At 32.4% G+C, this 18,361-nt stretch overlaps 2 protein-coding genes across 10 annotated transcripts in view; one reads left to right on the forward strand and one right to left on the reverse strand.

Moving 5' to 3' along the window:
* LOC116767215 (disintegrin and metalloproteinase domain-containing protein 33) overlaps positions 1-18,361 on the forward strand; it is a 230,798-nt gene that overhangs the window by 18,702 nt on the left and 193,735 nt on the right. For all 9 annotated transcript variants that reach the window (XM_061527421.1, XM_061527427.1, XM_061527422.1 and 6 more), the window contains exon 2: positions 1,390-1,445. In XM_061527421.1, the coding sequence (XP_061383405.1) occupies positions 1,415-1,445 (31 nt within the window). In that variant the 5' untranslated portion in view covers positions 1,390-1,414. The remainder of the gene's footprint in view (positions 1-1,389; positions 1,446-18,361) is intronic.
* LOC116767217 (uncharacterized) lies at positions 11,746-14,299 on the reverse strand. Its single transcript, XM_032657438.2, has one exon. The coding sequence runs from the start codon at positions 14,254-14,256 to the stop codon at positions 13,399-13,401; it is 858 nt and encodes a 285-aa protein (XP_032513329.2). The 5' UTR covers positions 14,257-14,299; the 3' UTR covers positions 11,746-13,398.

Here is an 18,361-nt window from a genome sequence, read left to right on the forward strand (position 1 = left end):
TGGAACGCTTGCTGTTGCAACAAGGATTCGCATTTCGTACAATTTGTCGTGAATTCGTTATACCATAAAGGAAGAAATAAATTAGTATGAAGAAGGAAAAGTCTATCTTGACGGTCTCGCATTGGTCCTTTTTTGGCAAATCCTACGAATGGACATTATTGCACCCTATTCAATATTCTGTTTTATTTTATACATAGGAATGTGATTATATTTAGATATAAATATAATTAAACTATAACTAAATAGAAAATAATAAATATTTAGACAAAGTTTAATCATTGATAGCTAGTATCATTAGATGCATGACACTCGACATAGGTCACGAAGCGAGCGAGTCATAAAGAAAATTTTTATGTTCACTAAAATAGCAATGAAACAAATTTTTTATGAGCGTTAGATGTTAGTTTTGTTAAGCACCTCGTAAAAATCGTGGCTCTTACGAGATACAGCCATTGACCGTGGACAAAAAGTTGCAGTGCACAGTCCAAATGAATACGTCGAGATGGAGTAATGTGGGATTATTTGTTTTATAAGTGAACGCAGAGATGCGGACGGCGTTTCCGTTTCACTATATTATCGTCTAAACAGTTTTATTTCAACAACAATTGATGCATTCTGCAGCACTACGAATAATGGAATTTCTCTTTTTGAATAACTGATTCTTATTTCCTTGAAGCAGTCTTGTTCTTTGTGCGTGTTAAATGAAAATCTCTCAGCAATGTTGTTTCCATTCTTGTACTATGATCAATTTGTACTGCAATTTTTCCTTATACCATTGTTGGCCTTGCTTCGAAATATTCATTTAAAAAGCTCTTAGTTACGACCTTAACTGCAAAAATGTCATTGTGTTCTACAATTCTTACAAATTTTTGACTTAAGTTTTATAAAAATTATATATATATGTAATATATATATTATTGTATCAAAGTTTTTGACGCCGACTGTGTTTTTATACAGGTTTGTTTTCATTTGATGTTAAAGAAAACAGTTTTTATAGCTCATGTCGCGACGCGGGTAGGAAATGCTGAAGTTAACGACCCTATCATATTTGTTGGATTCGTAAAAGGTAGCCGATTGTCAATACAGCGACCATTCGTTTTCACCGCTTCGTATATTCTGTTACACCTTAAATAGTATGAGCATGTATTTTTACATGCTTTTTTTATAACCCAATAATTATTTGATATTTCGGAGCTGGACCGTTTTTGTATGATATGCAAATTATACAAACATCTAGAGTGGAAAAAATTAAACGGGACCATCTACTTATAACTCAAAAGGTCCTCATTGAGATATTATTTTATTTGAACAAGAATAAATTTAAATAACAAGAATAGAATATCGTAGCGAGTTTTTTTAACGTATAACAAATTTGCATTATTTTTTCAGGATGATTCAATGATGCAGCCGTCGCATGGAGACTAGTTTTACCGAATCGAAAACCGGTAAGTCATTTTTTTTTGTTTTCTCAACTCCAGTTGTAAATCAAGACACCACAAAAGCCTTCGACGTTGATAGATTGATGTCTTGTGTGCTCTGTCGATGTTTTTTTTCCATCTAATGTCTATACATCCGTTTATATAGTGAAGAATGGCTCTGAAAAATCTTTTCTATAGTTCGAATGGCATTAATATCCGAATAGTTTGCACGTGGCAGAGTATTGACATTAATCTTTCAAAATAATATTTTATGAAGACTTTTTGTTGAATTTGGTTGAAAAATTAAAAAATACATCAGTTTAAATATTATAAGTTTTAAAATGGAATGTTTTCATTGCCAATGTTTTTGATTCACTATTTTATTTCATGGTATTGTTGTTTATATACGTTCATATACGTTTAATATACATTCTTATATAAAACTACCGCATATAGTAGTGGTTACTATGCAAGCGTAAGTGAGTTGATTCCATCCCAAGTACATGGGTAACATACAAAATCATTAGTATGAAAGGCTCTGTTGGAGAAGGAAAGCTCTATATTTTGAGAGAAGTACTAACCCCACCAACCCCAGATAGGGTGGCGTAACGGTTTACGGTCTAAAACTTGATATTATTTACAACATCTCCATAAACGCGTATGATAATTTATTTAACTTTATAGGATAAATTTGTACAAAAAAACATACAGTAACAAAACCACAACAAAGAGTCCTCTGACAAAATTATACACACATGTATGAGACAAAAAAAACCTTTCAGTTTAAAAGTATGGTAAACGTTAATTGATTTTGGATAAAAAAAAATAATGATTAAAAAGCTCAAATTTAATAAGCAATGTACACAAGCCAGCAACATTACGATCATGATAAATTTTATGAGTTTCCCATGTAATAAATCACTGAGTGAAAACAACATCTGACAGTTTTTGTAAAAATACCTTAAAAATGTTCAGTTTCCAATTTATTTTTCTTCACAATTTTCCATATACATATTGTTTGTAGATGGACTTGCCATTATTATATTAATTTAACAAGCTGATGATATCTGCTTCGCTTGCATTTTTTTTTGTGCAATTTCTTTATTTTTTGACATTTTTATTATTTTTATCTGTTACATGTGATTAGTAAAGGTAAATATTTACGCTTTTGTATCTCAGCTTATTTAAAATTAGGCGTTTTGTATGCAATTTTGAAATATTGTTTTATATTTTATCTGAGATATATTATATTAATAGAGGTGTATTATAAATAGTAGCTCATATGATACGTTAGCAAAATATAATATTATTACTTACCATTGAGTACAACCTAAACTGTTCCATCGTTCCCAAACTATTCTGCAGACGGTTAAAGATACTCTGAAGCGCTGACCATGGCGTCTTCGTTGGGATTAATTACGAGACCAGACTCCTGTTTACAATGTTATTTTGATTTTACAAGATTTGACAATGAAACTCCTATATAATCTTAGTTTCATTTACTGAAATATCAAGCATAAGAATTTCTGTACATATTATAGGAAGTTAACGTACTCGACTTCTTCAATTTCTATATTTTAAACAGCTTATATATGTATTTATCACTGCTTTTCCATTGCGATATTAATTCAAACAGGAACGGGTAAGTTTCCAGCTAGATCAATTCAATAGAACAACATTCCTAGTGTACAATGAAGATACTATTCGTATATTAAAAACTTTTTGTAAATGCAAAAATGGTAATAAAAAAAAACTTTTTTTTTTGCACAGGATTTTTTTACACAAGATATATTGTCTTTTAATTTACAAAAACAGTTTCTCTAACAAGATAATCGATTTGACGATAACATAAAATTTAATTAATATTGTAAGCCAACAAAGAACCGTCTAATCCATTATAAATTGTAGGTGAACTTTTATTTCCCATAACGCTTGGGAACACCATGATTGATTAGAAAAGGAATCAAGAGTATAAACAAACAAATGCTTATATTTTAATACTATCATTATGATCTCGAATTGAAAATGACTGGAATAACATTGTATTCTGTATTGGAGATGAAAAATCGCTATCAAACAAAAGTAGAGAATTATTAAATGGAAAAATTCAGCGTCGAAAGATTTATGAAAGTATTTTCATTGATTTCACCGAGTCTGCGGAAAACACCCGTCCGCTATATCTTTTAATTAATGTAGAACTATAAGTTTTCCTTAGATTTATACGTGAATTTTTCATAATATTATTTTTGTACCAACTTGGCATATATTTCGTTGACAAAAAAACCACGGAGGGATGTCCAAATAACAATAGAACATAAAAGTTCAGAGATAGACAGAGATAGGTATGAGTCTTGTATAATACGTTTAAATTCCAGTAACCTTTCAATATACTCGTATATATTAAGACACGATTAAGGGAACTATTAATAATCACATAAGCCTTACTTTAATTTTGGTCTGCGTTCCGATCAATCACTGCTGACATAATGACGTCATCCATTATCAATAATCGTCAGAAAATGGGTGGGAACGGGCGAATATCCAAGTTTTTCGAATTAGGGCTGGCGGTTAGTGCCTTTAACCATTGTACGTTTTAAGTTACTATTAGTTAAATTTTGTTAAATATATTACATTTAATTCAACTATTATGAAACATCAACATATTTTCAATTGTTATTTAATTCAGATCCAGCTATAATTGCGGCTGAAACAACAGAAGCGTCAGCCCTGAATAGTGCTCACAGCCCACGAACACGATTTATCATATTAAAACAGAAAAAAGTGATTGAACCAAACATCTCTTTAGTGGGAGAGTAAAACGTCAAACAGATAACAAAATAATAGATTTTTATTGTATAGCTGAATACGTTGGCAGAGGAAATTATAATTATTTAGTATTACTATAATGTGTTTACGATTTCCTGCATGTCTCGTGAGATATGTTCTCGTGGGGAATAATATATAATAGTTTTATCTCTGTGTCCCTAAATTATGTTATCACCAAGCACAGGAGGCTGTCGCGGGACTCTGGTTTTAATCTGGACGTTTTATGGTCCGTCGGTGAGGCCCTCCAGAAGTAAGCAGTGAGTTGTTAAAATAAATAAGAGTATTCTTTGTTTTTATTCCAACAGTTCAAATATTTATCCACCTGTAGTATTAATGGGAAATACTGCAATGTGAAGAATTTAAATTCATATTTATATACCAATAACTTTTTTGCATAATTTAGCTGCTTCTATTGAATAGTTTTTGGTACAATAATTTATAAAATGTTTTCGTCGTTTATATCAAGGGACTCGGTGGAAATAAACGGTTGGCGGTTTATGAGTTTTAAGATATAACGCTAGAAATAATAAATTAAATTCCAGCGGCATCCAGGTTAACGAGACGTTAAAAGTGAACGTTTATGGTTCAAGTGCTGGAGATGGCCCGCAGCGGTGTTAGCACCTCGCTCCCGACTTAACTTGATGTAAATGACGCCACAGCTTAGAACTTTAAATGCTACCAGGAATATCGGACTGCTTTAAAAGCTGTTTGACTGTTTCAAACAAAACACAAAGTTAACTCTATATTTTAACGTTGTAAATTTTGTTTGATAAATTTATACATGATATAATATTTGTATATTTTCGGTCATTCCTCAAGAGCTAAGGAGGGAGAGACAACAATGTAGCACCAGCCTTTTGTCTCTTGATTAATGTATTCTAAGAGCCGCCATTATGCATCCTAAGCCTCTTGAGCCACTGAGAGCGTGGACTCGGACACATTTCTATATTATAACTGAATATCAATTTGTGAATAACTTAAAAATTACATGTTAAATTCTCACACAAAGTTTTGGAATTGTAAAGTAAATAAATTATAGATTATAATTTATTTGATCAATTTGAGATTCCAATCATACCAAAAAGCATTGATTAAAAAGATATTTAGTTTTTAGGTATGTTTTGGGCCCTGGTAATATTCGACAGTATGACGTCATCGTATAAAGCCTGTTAAACAAAAGCAGGATACATATCGAGAGTGTTTGTACATATGTTAAAAACGAGACAGCGACATTGTTATTAAAAAATATTCTGTACTTTCTTTCGCCGTCTCGTAAGATATATCAAACGATAGGTCCTACAATATTAAGTCTTTTGATAAGCAAATCAATATGCGTCAAGACTATACGTCAAAGGTATAAGAGGTTGTCGACAACCGAAAAGTTATTTAATAAGTCTGAATGGGAGCATTGAATAAAAAAGACTTGAGATGTATTAAAAACGTTATTGGCGTAATATAGTCAAAGTTCACGTCTCAGAAGCTCGACATCAAAACATGTTTACTAGACATAAACGTTGGAGTTCACGTCATTTTAACGTAACGCTTCACTGAAGCTAAAAACTTAGACTCTCAAACTTGTAAACTCTCAACACACAGGGAACTTGTTAGTGTTGGATAGATTTTGTTAGCATGCATCGACGTATGACATCTACATATTTTGACAACAGCAGCAATGATTGCAATTGAAGGTGTATTCAATTGCTCCACATTTATTGGATAGGTCTACTGCTGATAGGAATCACTGATCATCAGCTGAACCGAATTTTCAGGTCACACTACTTACAAAAAAGAATATTTAGCTAAAATTTAAAACACCATAATACCAGAGAAATATCTGAAAATAATGCACGTTTTCATTTAAAATATTTTATTTATTCATACTTCTGTAGACACTAACAAACATAAGCCATCTCTTGTGATACCTAAAATCTAATTACGTATTAAAAGTGTTTTCGGATGCCATAAGTTTGGAGACAATGAATCATCAGACGTATTTAAATTACAATAAGAACAATTGCTGTACTAAGTCCAAAACTAACTCCGTGTCCACTTTATCACAGCCGTGCATGACGCTAATCCATTCTATTGTGTGGCGCAGACCAACCCGCGGCGCTACGCTTGTTATATTCAATTAGTTTACTATGTTATTGTCTGACTGGTACATATATTTATAAATTCCGGTCCTGAGCTACGCCTAGATTATTTTAAATGATGAGTAGTCAAAAAACATTTATTAATACACTATATGGATTTGTCATTGAAAAATAGAGAAATAACATTAATGATTATTCGGGTAATAACATAATTTTATTCAAAAAACGGATTTTAAATTGCCCTGTATACAAATATTTCTGTCGTCCATTAAAAGTTGTGCTCTTTTTTTGCTTTTTGGACAGAAAAATGTGAAGATGCAAGTTAAAGTCACCGCTATGAAAACTTACCTCCATCGAGCGCTTTTTTACGGATTAAGGCCGTTGCCCACTGAGTCGTTTATCCTACTATTATTTTTATTTTCATCAGACCCGGCTGCTAAAGTCGAAAAATATTAAACGACGAAATTGAGTTGCAACAGATTTTTTAAAAATTTTATTGCTCTCTTATTAATTGTCTATAGTTGTTCCATTCAAAATAATTAACCCTCTTTAAATTAAAGAGCAATATAGTTTGAGAGAGGCGAAAGAATAAGGCTTCAATAAATTCCACTGAGGATCATGCACTTGCCTCGAAATCTTCTTTTTTTTAATGTGAACGTTGGCGAAAGAGCAGACGGCCTACTTGATAGGTAGTAGTGAACATCGCCCATGGACATCCGCAACATAGATGTTGCGGATGCGTCGCCAACCTTGATTGTTGAGGAAAAGGGAGGGGTGGGAATAAGGAAATGGCAGGAAAGGGTGGGAACGGGGAAAGGGCAACCGGCTCTCTCACTCATCGAACGAAACGCAGCCACTAAAGGCTACTTCACACCGATCTTTTGTGAGAGGGTGGTACGTCCTCGGTCGAGCCGGCCCATGTTCGACCACAGCTAGGTTCTATCACCTCAAGAAAATCTGTCACAAGGTTTTCTTCACTTATCCAGGCCGAATATAGATTTGTAATGAGATGTGTTTACAAGCTTAAAACTCTAAAAGTTGTTAATGCAATTAACTAGCTATATGTAACTCGTACAATAATAGTCATTTTTAATAAAATTAACAAATATATTTAAATATGATTTCAAAGCGTTTAATAAGGAAATCTAATGTTTTATATTATTTTGCAAACTAGTTTAAATTATTGTGGAATAAAGTTTCTTTTCAATTCGAGAAGACTTAGTCGAAGCGGGTTAAAACATTTATTTCTTGTAACCTGTGCCACTTCTGAACTGGGTTGGATAAACTTTCTTTTAGAATGTCTAATTGCGAGTGTATTTGATTTAATTTTGTTGCATAACTATCAATTGTTATTTTTATTGTTGCTTTTGAATTAAAAGAGTCGGTGATCGTATGTTTTGTGGTCGTAAGTAAACGTTATGACGTTGGTCTCTTAAAATTTTGAGTACCAGGATACCAACAAGTTATGGGCGACGGATCGGTCATATCCTCGGCACACAAAAATTGCCCGCATAAAACTTATTGCTCTTACAATAAAGTCTAAATTGCAACGAATTGGGTCGCAGGACATCAAGAATTTTATACCTTCGCAGCAGTGCGGGGACTTATCGTGTTTTATTTAAAGGAAGTAGAGAATTTTATAAAGTATGTGATAAAAAGTGAATGTGAAATATTCCTATGAATTATTTGTGGATTGTGGTAAATATTTGGTTACGTATCTTCTTATAATTTTAAAGATTGCTCTTCATATTTGTATATAGTTTCTATAACTACATACAAATATAAGTTCCATGTTTATATGGCTATTGTGTAGTTTTATTTTTTGTTTGAATAGAGTATCTTCTCAAGTCGATCCCATTTCGAATATTGCACAAACATAACAAGTTACTGCTGGTTTGATATATACAAAATCATACATTTATTACAAACTTCCTACTAAATTATGACAACAGACAATAAACTTCTGTTCTCGTCTCAAAAACGAAAAAGACATTCAAAGGGAATGAAATTTTTGAATTTTAATGAAGAAGGCTAGTATTAAAAGGCTATCACGTTAATAATTGTCAAAGGTAAACAGGTTTATGAAGTCAGATGTCCGTTTCAGAACAAACAGAAATGTAAACGGCGGCGTCAGTAGCGACTGCATATGGTTTTTACATTCCAAATTTCTGAAAATATGTACAGAATTTACAATAAGAACAAATATCCCAGTTAAGTTTAAAATAAATCTCCCAACGCCGCGGACGTGTTCAACCTAACCGGATCACATTCGATATATCATTGTAACACGCGATCCGTAGTTTTGTGAGACCTGATTTAATATGGTTTAAGTTCCCTCAAAATGTTTCGATAGTAATGGAATTCCACTCAATACTTGCCAAGGTTTTATATGTTTTTTATAACGCGTTACCTCCTGACTGGTGCAAGAGTAATGCTTATTGTAAATCGCTAGGATATCCCGGTTGAATTTGTGAATATCTCCGACGAAGTTGCGCTTAAAATGTAGGTAGTATATCGTAATGGCGCTGATTAAAGCAGTTTATTTCTTAGAAAATACTACTATTAGAGGCGTCAGCGATCGTACTAAGTTGGTATTTAATATCTAAGGTAAAAACTAGTATTTATTCTACCGGTATCCTGTAAATTATTGCTGGTAGTTACAAAATTGAAAGAATTTCAATGAAGGTGATGTATTTTTTTTCAATAATTTTGTTACTTAAGTTACATTTTTTTTCTAACTTCTGATCCGTTTAAACGCTTTTTATTCATTAATCCTGGAAAACCTCCGTAAGGCCGACTATTCATTGACGTATTAGAACTATCGGTGGTTAAATTAACGGCTCTAAACTTTTACTACGGGTTCTATTTCCGTACTTATTTTAATCTGTTTTCGCGGCTCGGTGTTACATTATTAATGATCCATTTCTCTTTTCATAGCTCTTTAGCATTTCTCCTGTTCCACATAGTCCTTCATTATCCTTATTAAATCAATAATAACCGTGCGATCGCTCGACCTTTGCTGATTCAGAACAAGTTGTTTACTACCAATAACGATCAGTGGAACGCCATGGTGCGTATAAACTAAAACTGACTCACCAAAATGAAATCAAATCAAATCTGTATCTACAGTTATATATGTAAAATACTCATAACATTATGGAGCGACATATTACGTGACCGTAAACTATCTGTCCGAGGAGGCGTACGGAAATATGGCAACGCTACAAATATATTGCTGAGAGGGTCACTCAAAATGGAATACGCGAAAAGATATTCCTTACATTTTTTTTTGTATTTCCTAAACAGGCAATATTTTACAGCGATACTCCATGGTCCACCTTGGATCGCCATGTTTTTTTGCCATTCCAAATAACCGCATAAAGAACTCTTCGATAAAACGAATATGATGTACGAGAACCCCAATAAATTGTCCGCCAAGAGACATAACAATGACACTTATTGTGATGATATAGCGCCTACAATCCTGCGCCCTGATGACCAAGTGCGGGAACTATAAGTGGCCACACTAACGATGTAAGTTTTTCTATTTGGAGTTTGTGTCTGTAATGGACGTCCTGTTTTATATTGTAATGGAACCGACCTCTGCAAATATTCCACCGATCACCTACGTTATGTGTTAGGCTACTATTATCTAATCCGCAACAATTCTCAGCTAATTATGTTTTGTATATAGTTTGTATGAGGTATTTTAAATATTTTTTTTCACCAATACTAGATAGGTAGAAGGATACTTACTAAATAATATTTATTTATTTACTTCCATGATATAGAACAAGTTTTTCTTCAAATATAACGCATACCTTTGTATATCCTAATTAAATATTTAGTTATAATAAATAATAAAAAAAATATTGTATACAAATCTCAAAACAAAGTTATATATTTCTGGTTATGAGAGATTTTCTGCAATAAATGCAAATGATATAAAAAGTAAATATGTTTGAGCAGTTTCATTCGTCAAGCTGGCTGCATCACGCAGCGAAAAAGCCTTATATCGGGTTGTCTAATAAATTCTGTATGAGCAAAGGCGCTGTGTTACAATATTCGTTTTTAGTTGACGAGCTCAAATATGACTCGTATAGAATTGGATTCTTGACTGAATGTACTCATTACAAAAAATAAGCGAATTTAACAGAATATCTAGATTAGGTACAAAGATAAGAGGTAGTTTCAATCAGACTGAAACTTCGATTATACTTGGACTGTATTTTTAATCATAGGAGCTATGAAAAGTATCTCAGTAGGACGTGAGCAGCATTCGAGTGGTTTCACACATCCAAAATGGAATTATATTGGTGACTCCACTAGTTGCTTCCAATTTTTAACTCGATTACAAAAGCTGCTGACAATGCTTCATATAACTTGTTGAATATTTTGATAAATTTAGATAAAATAAAACTGTTCCCGTCCAAAGTGTTTATTAGCATATTATGTTGTGGGTTGAACAACCTGTTTTAAATATAGAGTGGTTTTAATTCCGTCGTGTATATTTTGGAGAATTTCACTATGTTTTCGTCCAATATAATATGATATTTATAGCACTGGCGATTTCCATGGTACTGACATACTGGAGCAACGTGTTGTTCTTAGCAAATTTAAAGTCAAGGCTCGTGCCGTTGGAAGTCAGAAGGTAAATATTGGTTTTATATTAAAATTCATAGCGGTATGTAGTAAAAAATAAGTGCAGGAGAAACTACTTGAAAAGAATATATTAATTTACTATCATTAGGAAAATCTGTGAAGTTTTAGCCATACAACTTCTGTGGTCAACAAGTCATTGTACTATATCCAATTTAATGATATAGGAAATCTGCTAGTGCATTAGAAAGAAAAATCACTTCAAAGTAGTTGGGTTCCGAAGCTCTAAAGAATTGCTACGAAATTTGTAAAGCTAATTAGGGGTCTGCAGTTCAATCCAGTTTCTCTTCCTCTGATAAATGGCTGATTTGTTGAGGGATCGGGGAAAACATTTTCCTATGACTACATTCCGCTCCTTCTTTTGTTTTCCTTTGAGTTTGTATTGTGAGTTTGAATAAAATGAAATGAAAAAAATAATGAACGTTGAGTTTTAGAAGCCTTGAATCCTAAGTTGTCAAGAAATATGGCACAGCTCAGAAAATAAGTATAGAACTATTGACATCAACTTTGTTTGTAACGAAGGCGTAAAACTTATAATGAACCACTTTGATCCCGGCCTGTTATCAACTGCTATACAGTAATAGTAGAAGTAAAATATTAACCCCCCCCCCCCCAAACAAAACAAAACTTATTTTGATATTATTAAGATTGCAAAAAGATTATGTACACTTTTATATGATTAGATACTTCGAAATGTGATGAGTGCTTATTAATTTCAGAACCGATATTATGGAGACGGAGCAAAATAATTAAAAAAACGAATTAGTTGTTATTTAATTTCGACTGGATAGTTTTTTATTCTGGCACACATAAGGAACTTAGCGTGTAATTGCAGGCCAAAAATACATCATTTTGTAAAGAACTGATACTCTTCCACAGACTGATTGATTAACTAGATGTAGCTAAAACCATCGCAAGCTAGTCTCAGCTTTCAATTGTGAAACCGTATCGAGTTCAGAAGTTCCGTATGAGACAGACAGATACACAGAGAGCGACATCAAATACAAAACACCTTCTATCCGTCGGAGGTTAAAAACTATACCATAATAAGTAATATAGAAAACTATTTATATTTACTCTTATTGTAGAATTAATAAATTTTCTACAATATTGGAAAGTCGTAAGGAATGGCCTTTCACCTTTTTCCAGTTAAGAACTTAATTAATCGAAGTTCAAAAGTTTGGTAAGAGTCGCATTTTCAGCCGATAGACTTTGCTATGGCTGAAACGATTCATTTAGGTAAGTTGCGCTTTGATTAACTCTCGAGTCGTTTTAAAATATAAACATATCTGGCTGAGAAAAGAGATTTTTTTGGTAATGAAACATAGAACTTGTTCATTATATCAAAGACAAACGGATAAATAAATTTTAATTTATTCTGTGATACATTGTCAAGCATGTTGCTAAATGTGATAAACATTTTTTTTAATTGTGTCATCCCTTGTTTTAATATTTATTTGCTTCAGCTCTTCACTTCTACAGCCAGTTAGACTAATTACAAGCAAACATAAGTTATGACAAAAAACAATTCTCAGCTGTATTCTTTTTTTTATTGTTTGTGTGATCTTGGCCTCGACTCGTCACAGTGTGACGGTGGCTGTAAAAAATTTACGACTCCTTTAATTCTTTGATGATTGAAACAATTCAATTTATACTATATGTTGATTTTGATTTTTGATTACGATTACATTTTTTTCACACTAAAGAGAGTGAATGTGTATTGACTGCGAAAACGTTTATCAAATTTTATCGATTTGTGATTTTAATTACTTTTATTGTTTTATGTACCGACTTATTCGCATGTTGCGTAATAATTTTATATCACGTAGTAATCGAAATCAGGAGCAATGCAAAGAAATGACACAAATAGTTCAGACGCCGCCCAATAAAGATAACATAGATAGTCCTACCAAAAATTCCTTATCATCTAAGCATGTACGTAAGATATTCTTCAAAATAATTTTTGATAGTTATCAGAAATAATCCTTATCTAATTACCGTCTGTATATTCATTTAAATATAAAACACTGTTGCAATATCTACCTTTAGCATTATTGCAATATCTTTGTAATAAAAAATATGCATTTCAATACATTTTCAAATGATTTCATTTAATTACTTTCTGCAAATAATCACTGCTTTAAACCTCCGATTCACGTTTTATACATTTTTTGCAACACTTAATTAAGTAATCATTACTTAGATAACAAATTTAATAAATACAGATATAAGAAGACATCTTTTCTCACATTATAACTTTATTATAACGCATACCACATTTAGATATCTTATCTTAAATCTGACATAAATACTTAGTAGGCAGTTTAAGTTTTGTTATTTTAAACAATGTTCCAAATATACTTTTGCATACATCTTACTGAGTCAAGAACGCTGTATTTTGATTAAACAGTAGTTACTTCTAAAAAAGGATCACTGTTCCATTCGATAACATTGTAGTTACTCCACACAAAATTGCCCTTCACAGTCAATGGCGCTTCTAGTGCCAGATATAAAATAGTCTTGGCCCCTTCTTCAAATGCTTTAGTAGATTTTCTATGTTCGCGACTTGAAACGTTTCCTGGATTCACACAATTTATAATCACTCCCTTATCAGCCCATTCTCTGTGCTGAAGAAATGTCACAGCTGCCAAAGCAACCTTGCTAACCGCATGCATGCTGTGACCCCAACCTTCAGTCTTCTGTATGCCTCTCTTGACTGCTTCTTCAAAATCCTGTAATACCGCAACTAGCTCGTCTTCGGTAAGTTTAGGATCGCTTATTCTCTTTCTGATTGCTTCATTCTCAATGGTTGCTAGCAGACCAGCAGGTCCGGACACGTTGACCACCCTCGCATTTCTCGTCAGCAATGGATAAACCAGTTTTCCAAAATTAATATATCCATAGAAATTTACAGCTAATATTCTTCTCACTTTATCGACGGAGGACAATTGTTTCTCTGGTACGTGATCAGTGACGTTTATCAGGAGATCTATCCTCTCATCGAGATCCTGTATGTGATGTCTGAAGTTGATAATACTCTTAGTATATGTTAAATCTACTCGAAAATATTCTAAATGCGAATATTCTTTGAGGTTTTCATATATACTGTAGCCGGTAGATTCATCTTCGGTTGTGTAATATATTTTTCCTTTATACGCACTTCCCAACTGCTTGAGTACTTGATAGCCTAAATTGCTAGACGCGCCCACGACGACAGCCACGTTAGCCATAGCGGCTAAACTAATACTAGCAGAAAACATAGTTTATCGTTATCAGAGGACATCGCATCCCGCGCTCTTATCACGCAAACGACAGAATACACCGCGCCAACTCACGAGATAATACTCCGTGTGACGCATAACAGATTGGTATTTTATAATGTGCCTTACCTTTTATAATAATACTTAATTTTACGAAAACTTTAACAATCACAGTTTTATTCTTAATAAAACGTGACGCGGTTTTTGATATTATATTGGATTGAAAAAAAAAAATAGTTTTGACCATACGAATTTTAATTCTAGTTAATGATATTATACCAAAATTATATCCCCGCAATGGCGAACAGGAAATATATGTCAAATATAGGAAAAGGTAAGAAGAGAACAGAAAAGAAAAGAGAAAAAATGATAGCGTGATTATTTTATAATTAAAAGATAACTGGGCTACTTTTAATCTCTGGCCGTCATTACCGTTATCAAGTTATCAATTACGTTTATGTAAACAAGTTCAATGTTAGTTAAACTGTAAATTCTTATCTGCGCTCTAAAATATTTATCTCGATAGGCAATTTATAACACAAAGAAAAGAAAAGAACTGAATCTACCTTTTATTTCTGACCTCCTAATAATTTATCGTCATTTGGTTTATTTACTTGTACGAAATGTAGTTTTTTTTTGCCGAAAATTACGTTTGTTAGAATTAAGGCTACCTTTAACGATTCTTACATATAAATTGCCTTTAATTCATTGGATCTTCGCGGCTTTAAATATAGGTGTGTAGTGGATTTCGTTATCTCAAAATAAACGTGAAAGTTAAGTGTACTTCAACTTATGATTAATTATCGTTATAACTAGTAATGTGAAGTTGGGTATTAATAATAGGAATGATTTCAGATTATGTTTGCTATGTAAATAGGATTAAATGATCCTCTGTAATATTCGGACAGGAAGCGTCCGTGTCGATTCCGGCTGACAGTGTTTATTGATTTAACTACTCATGTATAAGGTCTTTTAATATTATATGTTGATTTTCGTATATATATATATATATATATATATATATATGTGTGTTTACACACAGACACTGACAAACACACACACACACACATATACATATATATATGTATAATTTAAAAATCTGCATTCATATCAGTAATAAATATATTAAAGAACCATTATTACAAAATCAAATTAAAATGAACGTAGATCTTGCCCCTACATATGGACTGTTAATTTTCCTCTGAAGGAAAATTTCTGCTTTATAACAACAGACAGAAGTAGAGAGAAGAATCACTGTAGGAACCGACTCCGATTTTCTCTGCATGGATCTAAGATTATAAAATTCTATCAAAATAATATTTCTTTATTGTAAATTATGACATCGTTGTAATTTGAAACTGATAATTGATCAATATTAAAATACATTAATCACTGATAAATGCTGTTAACTTTGTATGCCTATGACATATTAATTAACTTTAAGTGATAATTTCCTTAAAAATCTTTCATATAAAATGTACTCGTCATTTAATAAGAATGTTAAACTGTAGTTAAACCAAAATACGATTAATTTTTGTAATAAATACGTTTGAAATTATAAATAATAATAATATTATTTCTGTGGAGGCCCGCGACCCACGGAGGGAAGCAGGAATATTAAGAGCGAACTATTCTATGTTCTCCCTCACAATAAATACTCTTTTATTATTGAGATTTATTACTTTCTGATTTATTGTTTGATACATTTGATAAAATACATTTCAATGGCCAATTTTTCTACTTTTGTTTTTAACACAATAAAGTTAGTCGGAACACTGTGGGAGTAATTGTCGGTGTTGCTCCAGTCGTAAATTTTATGACGTTTATAAACGGCTACAACACAACTCTATGTTGATAAAAGGTTTTTTGATAGATGTTAGTTAATAATGATTTAAAGCCGCCTCTTACAAATAAAAATGCTTGATTTGGATAACCTTGCGAACGTCCAAATATTCGTAGTAATAGGAACAGTAACCTCTGACCTACTGTTTAGATTTCATTGACTTAGAGTTTGTGTTCTCATTGTTTTAATTACCTCAACACAGTATTATGAGAAAGGTGTGATAAATAGACGGTAGTACAAGTGCGTGTTCGTATAAGTGTTTTCTTTCAATCGATTGAGGTACAGATTGTTAAAAATATAAAGAAAAATGTTGTTAACATTTATTGGTTGGTTATTAGAAAGAGTTAAGACTTATAACTTATTAATATTGATATTATAAATGTAGGTGTGTTGGTTGCTTGTGTGCATCATGTCTATCTAGTTAATGATCGTCAAAATCTAAAAACACGTCGTCTGGGATCCAGACTAGGCGTTGGAAGTTTCCTTTATTCAGAGAAAAGGATCGTACTCGTCGTTGTTTCTGCCGAATACAAAAACAAAACAATTTACACCATACATAACTTCTAGTGCAGCGGAAACCCTGTACCGAAACCTACTACACAAAACATATATTTTGTAAAATATTCTCGACTTGGTATAGAATGTTATTTCGCTAAAATGTTTGGTACAGCACTTTAAATATTTTATCCCGGCATAATACTACCTTCGATAGACAAGTTACTTGTTTCATATTGTTGTGTCCAACATTTTTGAGTCTTATCTTTTGTAGATGATACTCGACTTTCTCGAGCTATTATTTCTTAAAATATTCTTAAGCAAATTTACATGTAATTTTACTATTGTATCTCAGGAAAATGTTTGTTAAATTGTTTTATATAGATAGAAAGCCTACAATTTTATTTTACTTGATATTAAAATGTAATACCTTTCAGCTCATACAAGTTAAGGAAATAAAAAGATGCGTGACTAGAAGCTATTAATAGGAGTTGTCAGGTAGATAAAATACAGACGGTGTTCGTTCTTGACTAATTATACACAAAATTTTCTATAGCACGCATGAAACGCCTTCCGTATTTAATCTTACTAACCCATGTCTTCATAATTATATCAATTCTTTTAACTGTGACAACAAACTGAGTGGTGACAAACTCTACCTGTTAAAGTTAAAATGCGAATAGCATCTGATTGGCACAACTTTGAATTCTTTCTTGAAATTCAAATTTGTTTTAGTTATAACTTATAATTTTATATGAAATTGAATCCAAGGGAAGTTAGAATCTGATGTTTGAACTACGGTAGCTAAGTTCTCTCACGTTCCGAACGCTCGGTTTAGAGGAACCATTATATCGGAAGTGATATTGAAAATCTTAATTGATTCGATATCCCTGTTAGTTGCGTTACAGAGCCTTGATTTATGTATCATTATATCCGTTACTAATAAATTAAATAAAAAGCTGACATCGTAATAATAGGACGGAATTCCAATATCATAATGGCTTTTTTCATCGCTTCGTTCAGGAGATTGTTATGGCATATAATACATATGTTTATCCTCCGGCATGAGCGATTTTAACAAATTTAATTCAGTAAACACCGGTATCGTTTAGCTTGATGCATGTTCGTGATGCATATGCGTGATGAACTGACAACTTAATTATTAATTCCACTGTCGACTCTTCCAATCATATTATCCTACTTTTGGTGATACTCTTATACGCTGGATGGCATGGACTCTATTTCCTGGGTCGGATTGGATGAAGTAGGTTGGCTTTTATTTAATAATCTCTATATTTGTGCATGAATTTTTCATAGGTTTTCACCAAATATTAAACACATTTCGTGTACGTTTCGTTAATTTGTTTGTATGTAATTTATTATTATTATTATTATTTATTTTTGTATGTGTAGTGTGCTATTTTAATTCTATTCTTATTTGAAAACTCGTACCTTGTTCATTATTATTCTTAACCTTACATATACCACATCGATACGACTTTTGTAGTTACATTTCGTTTTTTATGACAAATGAATATGTATATATTTATACATATGAATATAAATTTATGTAAAATGATCAGAAGGACGTGAACTGCAGGAAATATTTTCACTGTATTCACATGAAATGCGAGAGGAAAATCACGGCATAGTCGACTGGGGCTTATCATTGACATTCCATGGTACACGCGGGGCTGGTGTAGAAGTAATTAGGACAAAAACTCTTGCTCGTCTCCATGATCTTTTGTTTGGCTTACCCAACTCTTT

The sequence above is a fragment of the Danaus plexippus genome (genome assembly GCF_018135715.1).
Source record: "Danaus plexippus chromosome 9 unlocalized genomic scaffold, MEX_DaPlex mxdp_26, whole genome shotgun sequence".
NCBI lineage: Eukaryota > Metazoa > Arthropoda > Insecta > Lepidoptera > Nymphalidae > Danaus > Danaus plexippus.

Coding starts and splice junctions, on each gene's coding strand:
- LOC116767217 (XM_032657438.2), bottom strand. CDS start 14,256: ATGTTTTCTGCTAGTATTAGTTTAGCCGCTATGGCTAACGTGGCTGTC.